The sequence below is a fragment of the Agelaius phoeniceus genome, unplaced genomic scaffold (assembly GCF_051311805.1).
Source record: "Agelaius phoeniceus isolate bAgePho1 unplaced genomic scaffold, bAgePho1.hap1 Scaffold_342, whole genome shotgun sequence".
NCBI classification, from domain to species: domain Eukaryota; kingdom Metazoa; phylum Chordata; class Aves; order Passeriformes; family Icteridae; genus Agelaius; species Agelaius phoeniceus.
The window spans coordinates 39,383-55,593 of record NW_027509950.1 but is presented as its reverse complement, the minus strand read 5'-3'; the positions used below and the strand labels follow the sequence as shown (position 1 = coordinate 55,593).

Sequence of the window (16,211 nt, the reverse complement as noted above, 5' to 3'; positions counted from 1 at the left end):
AGAAGAATTTGCCTCTGCAGCTATTAGCACAGCTGGATAGAAGAAGAAGAGGCTGCTGTGGAAAAAGCTTTTAGCTAAACCCAGAAAGTTTGGAAGAAAAGTGAATGGTAAAAGTTAATGCAGTATTATCTTACTTTTATTACTATGCTATTAAGAAGTCCTATCCAGGTACTACCGAAGCAACAATCAGAATCACGGAAAAAGGGTGAATTCATGCCAGCAGAATCAATGGACTATCACATTTAAACCGGGTGATACCAAACTGACTTTCCAATAGGGACTGAGCGGTAATAGTTTGGAAAAAGCAAAATGATCCAAGAAATGTACAAAGAATAACACTGAATTCAGAAGTAAGACAATGCTTATACCACTGGTTTCAAGCACGGCCTGAATAAAACATCTCCTTAGGGGAGGAATACTCCAGATAGAAGGATCAAGACTGTTTTTGTGTTCCGACCTTAGCCTGAGAATTGTACAGGGAGAAGGGGAATTACCATTTCCATCAGTAAACTTTATTTGATTCATTCCAATACTGGACATGCTAGCTGGGTTATAAGTAAATGCTTGAATTGTGAGAATAATTAGTATTGTAGTTCACAACATTTATGCTCTTATTGCAAAAAGTGTTAAAGTAATAACTTAGCTTTGTGGATGGGAATTATTACTGCCTGTTGAATGAGAGATACCTGAAGAATGGTAAGAGACCACAGTTAAAGGGTGTCGAAACCAATTTGCCTGGAAATTAGTTAAGAGAAAGTGACAAGGAAATAGAGGGCAAGACCAGATTGGCCTCTGTATTTTGCCACCGAGAAGATCAAACACACCTGCTGTGGGTTGCAACCTCACAGGCCTGGGAGATGGGAGTATAAGCCATACTGGACCTCTGTTATTCCTGCTTCTGGCACTCATTTGTTCTCTTTTCCCTTTCGGGATACCAGAAGATTGTGTCACAAATGCTGCAGAAAGCATCACGTGGAAAGATACCAAAGTTCCTCTTTAATTACACACACCTATGTCAACAGCCACTGTTATAACCCATCCAAATTAAGAACCTGTAGGCAAAATGGAGTAAATTATTGGATTACAAGAAACTTAGGAAAAAGTGGTAATAGATTTGGAATTGAATATCCAAAAGGAGAGAGATGGATTTGTTTTACATTTAATCTTGAAGATACGGTTCGAGATTTGGTAAAAAAACAAATAATAAACAAAAAGGTAAAACCAGCACAGCAACTTAACTCTGTATTGACCCCAAATTATCTATTGAGTCGTATTACAAGACTCCAAGCAGTTATAGAAATGATAGCAAATGGAGCTGCCCAGGCATTGGAGTTAATATCAAGTCAGCTAAGCCAAACAAAAACTGTAGGGTATCAGAATAGGTTGGCTTTAGACTATTTATTGGCCAAAGAAAGGGATGTTTGTGGAAAGTTTAATATATCAAATTGTTGAAAATTGATGACCACAGAAAAGTCATTCTAGAAAAAGCAAAAGAAATCAAAGAAGAAAAAAATATATATGCATATAATAATCCAGGTACCGGTCCAAAAATTAGATAACAATGTTAAAACCTAGCTGGTAGGGTAATGTATTAGAAGAAATTAAGGTCTTTCATTTTATGTGTTGCAACTATTTTTATATTTCTTCCTTGTGTAATCCCCTGTTTTATTTTGCCCGCATAGTCCAGAAGATGCAAGTAGATAAGAAATATTGCTCAAGCCAAAGGATTTACAAAGAATAAGAGTGGGGATTGTGAAAAATGCATGTATTTTATGATTGGCTTTTTGGAAATATTAAAATGAATATTATATGTGTTGTGTTAGAAAGTAATGCTGTATTAACTCTCTTAAGTAGTGTGTTAAATATAGTTTTAGGTTACAAAAACTGTTAAAATAGAAACGATGCTATGTAAGATACTTTTTTTAAAGAAAGGACTTGCAGCAAGATAGCAGCCACAGGACACCTAAATCTTTCAGAGAAAAAGAATTTATTGCCCTCTTATCAGAAGAAACGAACTTCTTCCTGCCTCCAAGGCACCGTTAGGATTAGAAGGAAGAAGTGGATGATGACCAGACAGAATCCTGTATTTGAATGGAATTTATGCACCATGTATGAAGTGTATGACTATGCAACAGGCTATTGCTGTTAAAGGTTAATCCTTTGTTAACGGGGGTCCTTTTTCGGGCTCATGCTGCCCAGAAAAAGGTACCCAGACGTCCGTAACTCTTTGTTTTTGTTGTCTCATATTATCCTAATTCAACTTGGCCAAATTATTATTACTCTAATTGTATTACTGTTTTTATAACCATTTTATTACTATTAAACTTTCAAAATTTTAAAAGCAAGTGATTGGCATTTTTCACACCAATCTGTTAGTTGAAAATTATCAAAAGATTTTTGTGAGTTTTCTAATTTTGGCATTAATGCTGGCGAATTTTCAGGGTTTACTGTCTAATTTTGGGTCGAGAAATCTGTCCCAAAGACTGAGGGGACTCTGGTGCTATTTGGGAACAGTTCTTTTTCAAAATTCTTTTGTGTTGGGATCAAAGGGTTGGCATTTGCAGGGGCAAAATAATTCTCTGTCTGTCCTGTATTTATTAAAGCAGCTGTCTTATTCCAGCCTCCTCCTCCTCCTCCTCCTCCTCCTCCTCGTCGCACGGTTTGTGTGCATGGATGTGGCTGTGCAGACGAATCGTGACACAAAGTAGTCCCACTGGGTGCTAGGAGTGTGGAAGGCGAAAGCACGGAGGCACATCAGGTATCGGTTGTGCACAGTTACGCGCGGCACTGCAGAGGGATCTCTCGGTGCCCGGCAGAAGGAGAGACACAGAAGGATACATGCAAGGCGCTGCAGTTTTCACCTGCTGTGGTGCCGTGTATAGACACAGTGGCGGCAGAAGTGGCGTGACAGGGCACAGGGATGCCGGCTGTGGCCGGACAGCGGCACGCAGCGGCTCGGAACCAGGACCGGGCTGTGCCAAAGCTGCGGCAAAAGCAGTGGGGGGTGGCAGCGGGGCCGTGGAGATAGAACTGCGCATGCGTGCAGCTGATCCCTGAAGCAGCGCTGTGGTTCGATGAGTCGGCGCGGAGTGATATCATTGGTGCTGGGGTTGTAGCAACTGCGCATGCATGGGTTCCGTCACTACTGCAGCGCAGGCAGTCATCATGGCGGCGGGCGGGCCGGGGGGTGTGGGAGGCGGTGGAGCTGCGGGAACGGGAACGGGGCTGCGGCTGCAGCCGTGGAAGGAAACGTTGGGACGCCCATGGTTGCAGGAGGCAGCGGAGCCACACCATCCAGAAGCTCTGAAGCGGGAGGGTGCGGTGGGGAAGGCGCAGCTCGGCCCGCCATGCAGCGGCGGCGGCAGGAGAGGGGAAGCGACCACGGGCGGCGCTGACGGGAGGCTGAGGTGGAGCGCCGCAGCGCCGGCACGGGGTGGCTTGGGTGGCTGGGGCGCCCCAGTAAGACAGTCATTAAAACACCCTAAAAATTATTTTTAAAGCCCTGAAAGAGCCCTAAAGGTATCCTAAACATTTCCAGAGAATTCCTAAAAACTCCTGAAAAAAACACCTTAAAATATCCTTAAAAATCCCTGAAAAATCACCTGAAAGACCGTAAAAAACTGTTTAACCCCTACCTGTAACACTGTGGCCTCCAAACATCATCTCTTACCTATTAATCGGGGTAACTGCAAGGCCCTCAAACACCACCACAATCACCAGCTTGAGTTGGTCTGGACAGCACCAAATAAAATAAAATAAAAAGCTTTATACATAGAAAAATTAAAAAAAAAATTAAATAAAAAATTTTAAAAAATTCTTTAAAAATGGAAAAATCAAAAATAAAAATTAAATAATAAAAAAATGCTTTAAAAATGGAAAAATCAAAAATAAAAATTAAATAAAAAATAAAATTAAAAAAATAAAAAGCTTTAAAAATAGAAAAACCAAAACTAAAAATTAAATTAAAAAAAAATTAAAAAAATACAAAGCTTTAAAAATAGAAAAATCAAAAATAAAAATTAAAAAAAAAATCAAAAAATAAAATAAATGCTTTAAAAATAGAAAAATTAAAAGTAAAAATTAAATAAAAAATAAAATTAAAAAAATACAAAGCTTTAAAAATAGAAAAATCAAAAATAAAAATTAAAAAAAATCAAAAAATAAAATAAATGCTTTAAAAATAGAAAAATTAAAAGTAAAAATTGAATAAAAAATAAAATTAAAAAAATAAAAAGCTTTAAAAATAGAAAAATCAAAAATAAAAATTAAATAAAAAATAAAAAATAAAATAAATGCTTTAAAAATAAAAAAATCAAAACTAAAACAAAACAAAATTAAATGCTTTAAAAATAGAAAAATTAAAACTAAAAATTAAAGATAAAAATAAAATTTAAAAAATAAAAAGCTTTAAAAATACAGAAATCAAAAATAAAAATTAAATTTAAAAAAATAAAATAAATGCTTTAAAAATAAAAAAATCAAAACTAAAAATTAAATAAAAATAAAATTAAAAAATAAAAAAGCTGTAAAAGTAGAAAAATAAAAAATAAAAATTAAATAAAAATAAAATTAAAAAATAAAATTAATTAAAAAATAATGAAAAACAAAATAAAATCCGTAAAGTGCTGTAAAGTACCGTTAAAGTTCCATAAAAGGTAGTGCCATAAAGCTCGACAACCGCGCTTTACGCCAGTTTTACGACAGTCGCGCTTTACGACACCTTTTGCGACAGTCGTGCTTTATGACATTACCCTTTATGGAACTTTTATGGTACTTTACAGCACTTTACGGTTTTTATTTTGTTTTTCATCTATTTTAATTTTTTTTTTAATTTTATTTTTTCCTTAATGTTTATTTTTAATTTTTCAAGCTTTTATTTTATTTTTCTAATTCTATTTTTTTATTTACTTATTATTTTTAATTTTTCTATTTCAAAAGCTTTTTATTTTATTTTTTAAATTTTATTTTTTATTTAATTTTTAATTTTTCTATTTTTAAAGCATTTATTTTTTATTTTTATTTATTTTTTAAAAAATTTTTCTACTTTTAGAGCTTTAATTTTATTTTTTAATTTTATTTTTATTTTTCAATTTTTAAAACATTTATTTTTCTAGTTATATTTTTGATTAAATTTTTATTTTTAATTTTTCTATTTTTAAAGCATTTTATTTGGTGCTGCCCAAACCTGCTGTAGTGCATTTTTATACTTTATAATACTTTGAAGTCATTTTGTTTTATATCCCCATATTTTTCCCAAATGGTTTATCCCAAACTGTACCCCTCTCCTTCTACCTGTGTTATCCCTCTCCCGGGATGAGATCATACCCAAACCCCCACCCTGGCTCTCTGTCAATCACTCAGCCTCCAATCCCCTCCATGCAGAAGTTTCAGTCCAAGTCGTCCAGTGTTTAGCCAGAGGCCAGGGGTCAGCCCCCCGAGCCTTGCCCCATACGCTGTCCTGTATGTCTATGCCCCAGCATCCATCCCTTAGGGTCACTTATTGGTTGGTAAAATGTTATCTACTTTCGGTTTCCACCTCCCTTTAAATGTAACCTTGGCACATCTCCCTGGGGCTCTTGGCAGGAGGCCCCTGAGGTGCAGGAGCTCCTTTGGGACTCCTAATAAAACCTTGGATTAACCCCTGCTAAGAGTCAGCCCTTTATCATCTACCCATGTCTCTGGTGTCTCTTGTGCTGCACAGGGGCCCAGCCCAGGTGCCCTCAGCACCCTCGGGGCAAACACAGAGAGTGTCTCCTGCCAGCCCAGGTGCCCTCAGCACCCTCGGGGCACAGAGAGTGTCTCCCCGCTCTCGGCCGTGTCAGGGCTGCCCCCCGGTGTCTGCCGACTCGGGACCGGCTGAGGGTTACTGAGAGGCTCGCACAAACCTGCTCGGCTGCTGATTGTGGCGGTGTTTGAGGGTCCCCAGGACGAGGGAAGAGACGAGAATCTTGACTCCACCTTTCAGAAGGCTGAAATATTATTTTATGATCTCTATTATATTAAAAGAAAATGAGATAGTAGAACTATACTAAAAGAGCAAGGAGACATCAGAAAGCTGGAAAGGAATGAATAATAAAAACCTGGGACTGCTCACAGCCCCGACGCAGCTGGACCATGATTGGTCATCAAGTAGACACTGCACAGGAGACCAATCCAAGATGCCCCTGTTGCTAAACCATCTCCAGCCCACACTCCACAGCCAGCAGATCGTTATTGGTTCCATTTCTGTTCTGAGGCTTCTCAGGAGAAAAATCCCTGCAAAAGGATTTTCATCAAACACGTCAGTGCCAGGTGATGGCACAGGCAGCATCGGCCGGCCGAGGTCACTGTGTCATCCCTGCCAGCCCAGGTGTCACAGCAAGGAGGAGAGAGTTCACCCTGTGCTCACCCTGCAATACAGAGCAATACAACACAACACACATATTAACACAAGATGATAACCTTTTTCTATTTTCATTACATGTAGATTTACTGTTATAGGAAACCCAAATCAACAAAAGCACACAGAAAACACCACTCATCTACCATTAACACCCCCTTCAGATGACACACGAAGTCACCATCCCTCTCATCACAACTGCTAAATTACACCCCAGCAATCATTGGTCCTCGGGAACGTGGTTCCCGGGAGCCTCAAAAAAATCCTCCTGCTTGACAAAAACCCCGGTCCCTGGACAGTCCGCGCCCAAACTCTGGTGATGAACGTCACCTCACAGACCGTCCGGGACCGAGGAAAAAAAAAACAGCCGGGGGGGGGGAAACCCAGCTGGGGATTTTTTATTCTAAATTTGAAAATGAGTTGAAAAACTTGAAAAGCAAAAGTCACACACACAAGGTTAAATCCAGTAATCCAGTCGGCATGCGCTGACACATGCAGAGACGAGCAGACGCAGACAGACACAGACATGTGCTCTCATACACGCTCTTCCCACTTACACACTCGCTGCGGCCCTTACTCGAGACGCTGAAGAACGTGCTGCGACACATCTTCTGGCTGCGCTCCTTGACGTCAGTTGGTAGGTTCTGGGGAAATCGGTAGCCTTGGGGACCTGTGAGACGACAGGAAGCGGTCAACGAGTGGCTATCTGACAGCTAGGACTTGTCTCCACTCTGAACCAATAAGTTTTCTACCCAAAATCCCATAAAAGACAGATGAACAGTAAAGTTTTTATAACTCTTCTACCTAACTGTGACTACGTGCCCAGGCAGGGCAGCTCCAACCATAAGTGGTACAATATAAGTACACACAACAATGTAAGTCGATGCATACAGTGCAAGTGTACATAGAGGGTAGGTACATACAGTATAAGCCAGCACAGGTACACACAATATAAGCCAGGACTTGAGATAACTCGCTGGAAGATGAATTCTTGAGTCCTATACCCTTCAGAAGATGGAACCTATAGAAGTACTGCGGTCTCATGAGGAGGGTGCAAGACACTCCCTCTAGCAGTCCAAGAGAATGGCATGGAAAAAAAGGCACTACCAAAGCTGGTAGTGAGAAGGAAGATGGATGAGAACATCTTGTCCGTTTGAGACATTCCTGTCTCAAAGAGTAAAAATGTAAAGATGCCAGAATAAGGGATATCCAGAAAGGAACGTGAGTAGAATACAGCCTATATGGCACAGAATAGTGCTGATAAAGCATCGCGACGTAACAAAGGCCTATGACGTGGAAGACAACGGACACAGACACGAACAACACAGACACGGACAACATAACACAGAGACAAGTGGCAACTGCCTGGCACTGTCCCCTTAGGCACCCGAGATGCCTAGCGCAAGATGTGCCAGAGGCTGATGATGCCAAAGGAGAGGAAGCCCTATGACGATAGCACGTGATGATGAAACGTAACTCGTTAAAAGAAGTTAGTGCCACAGCAGTTAAGAGGATGCTCGAGAGGCTCAGCAAGCCTAGAGAAGGAAGCCAACGGCCAGGTGACCGTGGCTATAGCTCCGGACATGAAGGCGAGCTCCTCGGGGGAAAGATCCGTGACGACGTCGGGCCGAGGAAGGCGGACAACGCAAAGTTCACGAGAATCCTGAGATGGGTCGGAACTGCCCTGCCCGGCAAAGGCTCTGGTCAGGCTGAGGAGAAATCCTCTCCCTTTTCTTCCAGAGAGCCGGTCCCACTACAGACCTCTCTGCTAAGCTGACATCAAATTGCCCTCTGTGATAGTAAAGGTTTTTCCCCTTCTCCAAACCACTGGCCCCGACACTTAGCTTTTGGAAGAGGAGCGGACAAAATCCATCCTCGGTCGGACGTGGATGTTGAAACGTGCTCCGTGTGTGCCTCGGTGCTGTCGTTTCCAAGCTTTGGCTACGAGGCTCCTCAGGGTACCTAAGACAAAACAGAAAAGGTGACTATTGCCGTCAAAAACAGTAATCCCCGGGGCTCCTCCGCACCCCTGCCCCGGCTCACCTCAAATCTTGATTTGACTCCAGAGGGTGCCCAGAAGATACCTGCAAAAAGAATAGGTACACACTTAGCATGCTGCTGTGTAACACTCACCTATGAGTCAGCCTGCCTAAACACCGACTCACCTGCCCTCCTCTGTTCCTTGGCGTGCCTAGGGCAGCGACAGCACCTGCAAAGAAACAAAGCAGAAAAGCATGCTGAGACACTGCGAAAACACAACCTCCCAAATCTGACAAGGATGCCACACTGATACCTTAAGCTGCACACACCTGGAATGGGCATGCCCGGCCAGGATAGATGGCAAGTGGACCACCTAAAATAAAAAGTGGAGATGCTTAGAGCTGCACCAGAAACTGAGACCTCAGCAATAACAACTGCTTCTGTACACTACTCAATGCTCACCTCGCCCACTCGGCCTTGACTGCTGCTCTCAGCCTTGACTTCCTAAAAAGAGAGACAAAGAAGACTGCTCTAACAGCCATCATTTATGCTCTCTCTACAGAGACAAACAGTGACTGACCTGCTCGGGGGAATCCCCTCACCCGGGATGAGGGGCTCTGCCCTGGATTTCATCCTTCTGCACCTGAAAGAAAGGACAAAAATCAAAGAGCTGCAGGATAACTTAAGAGCTCCAGACATCTTGTGCCCATCTACAAATCCCACCTAGAGTCCAACGACACCCCACATTACAAACATCAAGTCCCCGGGACTTCTCCTATTGCACCAGGCTATGCAGCAAGGCAGAGCAGCTCCAGCACAAATGTGTGCAGACACCCGTGACACAGGACAGGACAAACAACGGGGACACAACAGGAACAGAAATCTCTGGGTAAGGAAAATGACAGCGAGCACCGAGAGGACGCAAAATTAGAAGACTGAGGTGAAACTGATGGCGGGCTGATGAAGTTCAGAGAACCCTGGAGGAAGAAGATGCTAACTGAATTATTTATTCCAAGAACTGCAAAGATGGATGCCCGAGAATCCTATGGTCAGAAGCCTCTACCTGTCCCCACATTCTTACAAGTCCTAATCCATCATAACAGAACCTTGCAGGGTGCAGCTGTCCATACAGCTCAGAACAAGACCTGAAAAGACATCTGACCGGATGCTTCGAAAAAGAGTTGCCATTCTGATACCTGTCTGAGCTGCCGAGTTAAAAGTTCCATGGCATCGGTGCCAGGGCAAGGAACGCTGAGAGTACAGATACTAAGACTGATGCCAAGGTTTCTGACAGGCCCCTCAAAGGGCTATGATAAAAGACATGAGATATCCAACAACACATAATACACAAAAGACAAGTGACACAATACACACTGGGACTGCTCTGCCCCGCTCACCTCAGCACTGGGATCAAAAGTGAGATTTTGCTTTTATGGGGCCTAAGGGGCCACTTCATGGACACTCCTCACCTCCAAAGCAGACTCAAAAACCCATCCCAGTAATTCCCAAACCAGCACCCTGCTTTCATCCCCCCTGGGGGTCGTAGCCCTCTACTTCTCTCTCAGACATCTGGGGATGCTGGTCTCAGGTGCAAAGAAAGGCCACCTCGTCAGCTGGGAAGGTCCTGCTGGCACCGGGCTGGTGTCTCTTCGACAGCTGTATTAAAGAAAACCAAACATCAATGCCTGATTGTGGCACCACATCGGCCAAAACCCCACAAGTCTGCTACTCACCGTGCTCCTAAGAACGCTCAGCTGCTCGGGCCGCACGCTTCGGGCACGCTCGGAGACCGAGGCCGTCGCCACAAGGGATGCCTGGATTAAGAGGAGATGAGGTGATTTGGCACGGCTGAAACCTGAGTGGACCCTCGCTCCTCCCCCCTACTTCCCTGACTCACCACAACTCCTGGGTAGCTGCCAGAGGCCACCTGGATGGCACCTTTAAATAGAAAAGTTCAGGGCTTCATCACCAAGTCCTGTAATGCATCCACAGGGCTCACATTTGCAGGAAACCCGGAGCATCGGCCAGCTGGTGACGGGGGCTTGGCATACTCCGAGTGGATTGCCTAAAGTGCACAAACGAGAACGGAAGCTTAGAGCTGCACCAGAAATTGAGACCTGAGCAATAACAACTACTTCTCTCCACTGCTCACCTTGACAGCTGGTATCCACATTTGCTTTCTAAAAAGAAAGACAAAGAACAGTGCTGTAACAGAGTCACCATTTACACTTCTGCTGCAGAGACAAACAGCGCCTCACCTGCTCGGGGGAAACCCCTCATCCGGGATGGGGCCCTCTGGCACACATTTAATCCATCTGAATCTGAAAAAAAAGTTAGGACAAGAGTCAAACTGTTGCAGGATAACTTAGGAGCTCCAGACGTCTTGTGTCTATCTACAAATCCCATCTAGAGTCCCACTACACCCCACATTACAAACTCCCAGGGACTACTCCTACTGCACCAGGCTATGCGGCAGGGCAGAGCAGCTCCGGCACAAATGTGTGTGCTGACACCCGTGACACGGGACGGGACGTGACAGACAGGGGGGACACAACAGGAACAGAAAGCTCCTGGCAAGCAAAGTGGCTGCAAGGACTCAGAGAATGCAAAAGGAGATGACCGAGATGAGACAGATGGCAAACTGATGAGGCTCAGAGAACCCTGGAGGAAGATGCTGGCTGAAGGATTTATTCCAAGAACTGCAAAGATGGATACCCAGGAATCCTACGGTCAGAATCCTCTCCCTAACCTCACATTCTTACAAAGCCTAATCCGTTGAAATGGAGCATTGCGGAGCACGGCTGTCCGTGCAGCTCAGAACAAGACCTGAAAAGCCACCTGACTGGATGCTTCCAAAGAGAGATGCAATTCTGATGCCTGTCAGAGCTCCCAAGTCAAAGGTTCAATGGCCTGGGCACCAGGCTGAGGAACACTGAGATCACAGATTCTAAGAATGGCGCCAAGGTTTCTGACAGGCGCTTCACAGGGCTATGATAAGAGACATGAGATACCCAACCACACATAATACACAAAAGACAAGGGACACGATACACACTGGGACTGCTCTGCCCTGTGCACCTCAGCACTGTGATCAAAAGTGAGACTTTCCTTTTACGTGGCCTAAGGGGCCACATCTTGGCTACCCTCATCTCCAGAGACAACTCAACCCCCTCCCCCCCAGGAGCCCCGACCCAGCACCCTGCTTTCATCCCCCCTGGGGGTCGTAGCCCTCGACTTATCTCTTGGACATATGGAGATGCGGGTCCATGTCAGGTGCGAAGGAAGGCCGCCTCGCCAGCTGGGAAGGTCCTGCTGGCACCGGGCCGTTGTCTCTTAGACAGCTATATCAAAGGAAACCAAACATCAATGCCTGATCGTGGCACCACATTGGCCAAAACCCCACAAGTCTGCTACTCACCGTTCTCCTAAGAAGGCCCGGCTCTTCAGGTCGCACGCTCCGGCCACGCTCGGAGGCCGATGCCATCGTCGTGGGGTACGCCTGGGTTAAGAGGACAGGAGGTGACGTGGCATTGCTGAAACCTGAGCGGACACTCGCTCCTCCTCCCTACTTCCCTGACTCACCGCAACTCCTCGGCGGTTCCTGACGGCTGCCCGGAACGCGGGGCTCGCGAGAGCGGCAAACCCGGTCCGTCGGCCAGCTGGGGATGGGAGCTTGGCATGCTCCGAGCAGATGGCCTAAGGCACAAAAACGAGAATGGAGACTTAGACTTGCCCCAGGAATTGAGACCTCAGCAACAAGAAAGGCTACTGCTCACCTTACCCTTTTGAACTTGACTGCTGAGATCCAGCTATACTTCCTAAAAATAAAGACAAAGAACAGCGCTGTAACAGGGTCACACTTGACACATCCCCTGCACAGACAAATGGTGACTGACCTGCTATGGGGAACCCCCTCACCCGGGATGGGGTGCTCTGCCATGGATGCAATGCATCTGCACCTGCAAGAGAGTTAGAACATATGTCAAACACCTGCAGGATGACTCAAAAGCTGCAAACACCTTATATCAATCTAGGAACAGCATCTAGAGTCCAAGTACACCCCACATGAAAAATTTCAACCCCCCAGGGCTTGTCCTATTACACAAGGCTATGCAGCAGGGCAGAGCAGCTCTGGCACAAATATGTGCAGACACCCGTGACACAGGACAGACAGGACACGACAAACAATGGGCACACAACACAGACAGGAATCTCTTGGCAAAAAGGATTACTGTGAGCAACGAGAGCATGCCAAATGAGATGACCGAGGTGAGACTGATGGCAAGCTGATGTGGCTCAGAAAACACTGAAGGAAGAAGATGCTAACTGAATTATTTATTCCAAGAACTGCAAAGATGGATGCCCAAGAATCCTACGGTCAGAAGCCTCTACCTGTCCTCACGTTCTTTCAAGCCCTAAGCTGCCATAATGGATCCTGGCAGGGCATAGCTATCTGTACAGCTCAGAACAGGACCTGAAAAGACATCTGACCGGATGCTTCCAAAGAGAGATGCGAATCTGATACATGTCTGAGCTCCCCAGGCAAAGGTTGTATGGCATGGGTGCCAGGCCAAGAAATGCAGAGATCACAGAGGATAAGAACAATGCCAAGGTTTCTGACAGGCCCCTGAAAAGGCTAAGGTAAGAGACATGAGATACCCAAACAACACACAAGGCACAATAGACAAGGGACATCATACACACCAGGACTGTTCTGCCCTGCTCACCTCAGCACTGGGATCAAAAGTGAGATTTTGCTTTTATGGGGCCTAAGGGGCCACTTCATGGACACCCCCCCCACCTCCAAAGCGGACTCAAAAACCCATCCCAGTAATTCCCAAACCAGCACCCTGCTTTCATCCCCCCTGGGGGTCGTAGCCCTCTACTTCTCTCTCAGACATCTCGGGATGCCGGTCTCAGGTGCAAAGAAAGTCCACCTCGTCAGCTGGGAAGGTCCTGCTGGCACCGGGCTGGTGTCTCTTCGACAGCTGTATTAAAGAAAACCAAACATCAATGCCTGATTGTGGCACCACATCGGCCAAAACCCCACAAGTCTGCTACTCACCGTGCTCCTAAGAACGCTCAGCTGCTCGGGCCGCACGCTTCGGGCACGCTCAGAGACCGAGGCCGTCGCCACAGGGGACGCCTGGATTAAGAGGAGATGAGGTGATTTGTCACGGCTGAAACCTGAGTGGACCCTCGCCCCTCCCCCCTACTTCCCTGACTCACCACAACTCCTGGGTAGCTGCCAGAGGCCACCTGGATGGCACCTTTAAATAGAAAAGTTCAGGGCTTCATCACCAAGTCCTGTAATGCATCCACAGGGCTCACATTTGCAGGAAACCCGGAGCATCGGCCAGCTGGTGACGGGGGCTTGGCATACTCCGAGTGGATTGCCTAAAGCGCACAAACGAGAATGGAAGCTTAGAGCTGCACCAGAAATTGAGACCTGAGCAATAACAACTACTTCTCTCCACTGCTCACCTTGACAGCTGGTATCCACATTTGCTTCCTAAAAAGAAAGACAAAGAACAGTGCTGTAACAGAGTCACCATTTACACTTCTGCTGCAGAGACAAACGGCGCCTCACCTGCTCGGGGGAAACCCCTCATCTGGGATGGGGCCCTCTGGCACACATTTAATCCATCTGAATCTGAAAAAAAAGTTAGGACAAGAGTCAAACTGTTGCAGGATAACTTAGGAGCTCCAGACGTCTTGTGTCTATCTACAAATCCCATCTAGAGTCCCACTACACCCCACATTACAAACTCCCAGGGACTACTCCTACTGCACCAGGCTATGCGGCAGGGCAGAGCAGCTCCGGCACAAATGTGTGTGCTGACACCCGTGACACGGGACGGGACGTGACAGACAGGGGGGACACAACAGGAACAGAAAGCTCCTGGCAAGCAAAGTGGCTGCAAGGACTCAGAGAATGCAAAAGGAGATGACCGAGATGAGACAGATGGCAAACTGATGAGGCTCAGAGAACCCTGGAGGAAGATGCTGGCTGAAGGATTTATTCCAAGAACTGCAAAGATGGATACCCAGGAATCCTACGGTCAGAATCCTCTCCCTAACCTCACATTCTTACAAGTCCTAATCCGTTGAAATGGAGCATTGCGGAGCACGGCTGTCCGTGCAGCTCAGAACAAGACCTGAAAAGCCACCTGACTGGATGCTTCCAAAGAGAGATGCAATTCTGATGCCTGTCGGAGCTCCCGAGTCAAAGGTTCAATGGCCTGGGTACCAGGCCAAGGAATGTAGAGATTACAGATGCTAACAATGATGCCACGGTTTCTGCTAGGCTCCTCAAAGGCCTAAGGTAAAGGACATGACACATCCAACCACACATAATACACAAAAGACAAGGGACACAATACACACCGGGACTGCTCTGCCCTGTACACCTCAGCACTGCGATCAAAAGTGAGACTTTGCTTTTATTTCCCCCCCAGGCCTAAGGGGCCGCTTCGTGGACACCCCCGTCTCCAAAGCGGACTCAAAAACCCCTCCCGGTGGGTCCCTGCCCTGCGCCCTGGTTTCATCCCCTCTGTGGGTCGTAGCCCTCTACTTATCTCTCAGACATCTGGGGATGCCGGTCTGTGTCAGGTGCAAAGGAAGGCTGCCTCGACAGCTGGGAAGGTCCTGCTGGCACTGTTGTTAAACAACTTCCTGTTGTTTCTTCGTCTGCTCCAATAAAGTAAACAAAATATCAATGCATAACCTCAGCAGCACATTGGCCAAAACCCAACAATTCTGCCACTCACTCTTTTCCCAAGAATGCCCGGCTCCTGGGGCCGCACGCTTCAGCCGCACTCGGAGGCTGACGCCATCGTCGTGGGGCACGCCTGGGCTAAGAGGAGACGAGGTGATGTGGCGTTGCTGAAACCTGAGTGGACCCTAGCTCCTCCTCCCTACTTCCCCAACTCACCGCAACTCCTCGGCCCGTGCCCAAGGCTACCCTGGTGACACCTTTATATAGAAAAGGCAGAGGCTTCATCAACGAGTCCCGTGATTCTTCCGCAGGGCTCGGGAGAGCGGCAAACCCGGCACGTCAGCCGGTTGGTGACTGGGGCCTGGCGTACTCCTAGTGGATTGCCTAAAGCGCAGAAACAGGAACAGATGCTTAGAGTTGCACTGGAAAGTGAGACTGGAGCAATAACAACTGCTTCTGTACGCTACTCAATGCTCACCTTGCCCACCTCACCTTGACTGCTGATGTCCAGCTTTGCTTCCTAAAAAGAAAAAGAACAGAGCTGTAACAGAGTCACACTTTACAATCTCCCTGCAGAGACAAGCGGTGACTGACCTGCTCAGGGGAACCTCCTCACTCGGGATGGGTGGATGGATTTTGCCCTGGATTTTATCCTTCTGCGTCTGAAAGAAAGCGAGGACAAACGTCAAAGGGCTGCAAGATATCTTCACAGCTCCAAACATCTTCTGTCTATCTAGGAATATCATCTAGAGCCCGGCAACACCCCACAAACTGCGTGTCCCTGAGCCTTGTCCTGTTGCATCAGCCTCTGCGGCAGGGCAGAGCAGCTCCGGCACAAACATGTGCAGACACCCGTGACACAGAACGTGACAAACGGGGGGACGTTAAACACGACACATTATGCTTGTGGTGAGGGTCTCGAGGGGAAAAGGCAAAAGGGACCCCAAAGACACAGTAGGTAACACGGTACACCGGACAATACGACGTGGACCGGAACTGCTCTGCCCTGCCCGCCTGCACGCTGCCATCAAATGTGGAGTCTCTCCCTTTAGCTGTCCTAAGAGGCCCCTTGGAGAAGATTGCTTTTCCCTCTGCTAATTTTTAAATCTGTCCCAAGAACTCCCAACCTGCTAC

At 46.2% G+C, this 16,211-nt stretch overlaps 1 protein-coding gene and 1 long non-coding RNA gene across 4 annotated transcripts; both read right to left on the bottom strand.

Annotated features, from left to right (window-relative positions):
* Positions 1–11,554: 11,554 nt before the first annotated feature.
* LOC143693162 (uncharacterized) lies at positions 11,555–12,427 on the bottom strand. 2 transcript variants are annotated; one of them, XM_077173179.1, is made up of 5 exons: positions 12,256–12,427; positions 12,136–12,177; positions 11,942–12,055; positions 11,778–11,858; positions 11,555–11,700 (listed from the first exon to the last, which is right to left on the bottom strand). In XM_077173179.1, exons 1-5 carry the CDS (start codon positions 12,297–12,299, stop codon positions 11,595–11,597), a joined length of 387 nt encoding a protein of 128 aa, XP_077029294.1. In that variant the 5' UTR covers positions 12,300–12,427; the 3' UTR covers positions 11,555–11,594. The 2 variants fall into 2 exon arrangements, with proteins under 2 accessions (XP_077029294.1, XP_077029295.1); XM_077173180.1 differs by having other exon boundaries at positions 12,141–12,177.
* A 1,554-nt stretch (positions 12,428–13,981) lies between these two features.
* Positions 13,982–15,337, bottom strand: LOC143693161 (uncharacterized). Of its 2 annotated transcripts, none has more exons than XR_013180670.1 (3): positions 15,294–15,337; positions 15,130–15,215; positions 13,982–15,049 (listed from the first exon to the last, which is right to left on the bottom strand). It is a non-coding gene; the product is annotated as an uncharacterized LOC143693161 (long non-coding RNA). The 2 variants fall into 2 exon arrangements; XR_013180671.1 differs by having other exon boundaries at positions 15,130–15,210; positions 15,294–15,306.
* Positions 15,338–16,211: the final 874 nt, after the last annotated feature.

Bases quoted from the DNA above. Each gene is read 5' to 3' on its own strand.
- LOC143693162 (XM_077173179.1), bottom strand. From the start codon at position 12,299: ATGGCAGAGCACCCCATCCCGGGTGAGGGGGTTCCCCATAGCAG. The intron at 12,056-12,135 runs GTGAGCAGTAGC...TTTGTGCCTTAG, and splicing joins GTCAAGTTCAAAAGGGTAAG to GCCATCTGCTCGGAGCATGC. The intron at 11,701-11,777 runs GTGAGTAGCAGA...CCTTTGATATAG, and splicing joins CGGGCCTTCTTAGGAGAACG to CTGTCTAAGAGACAACGGCC.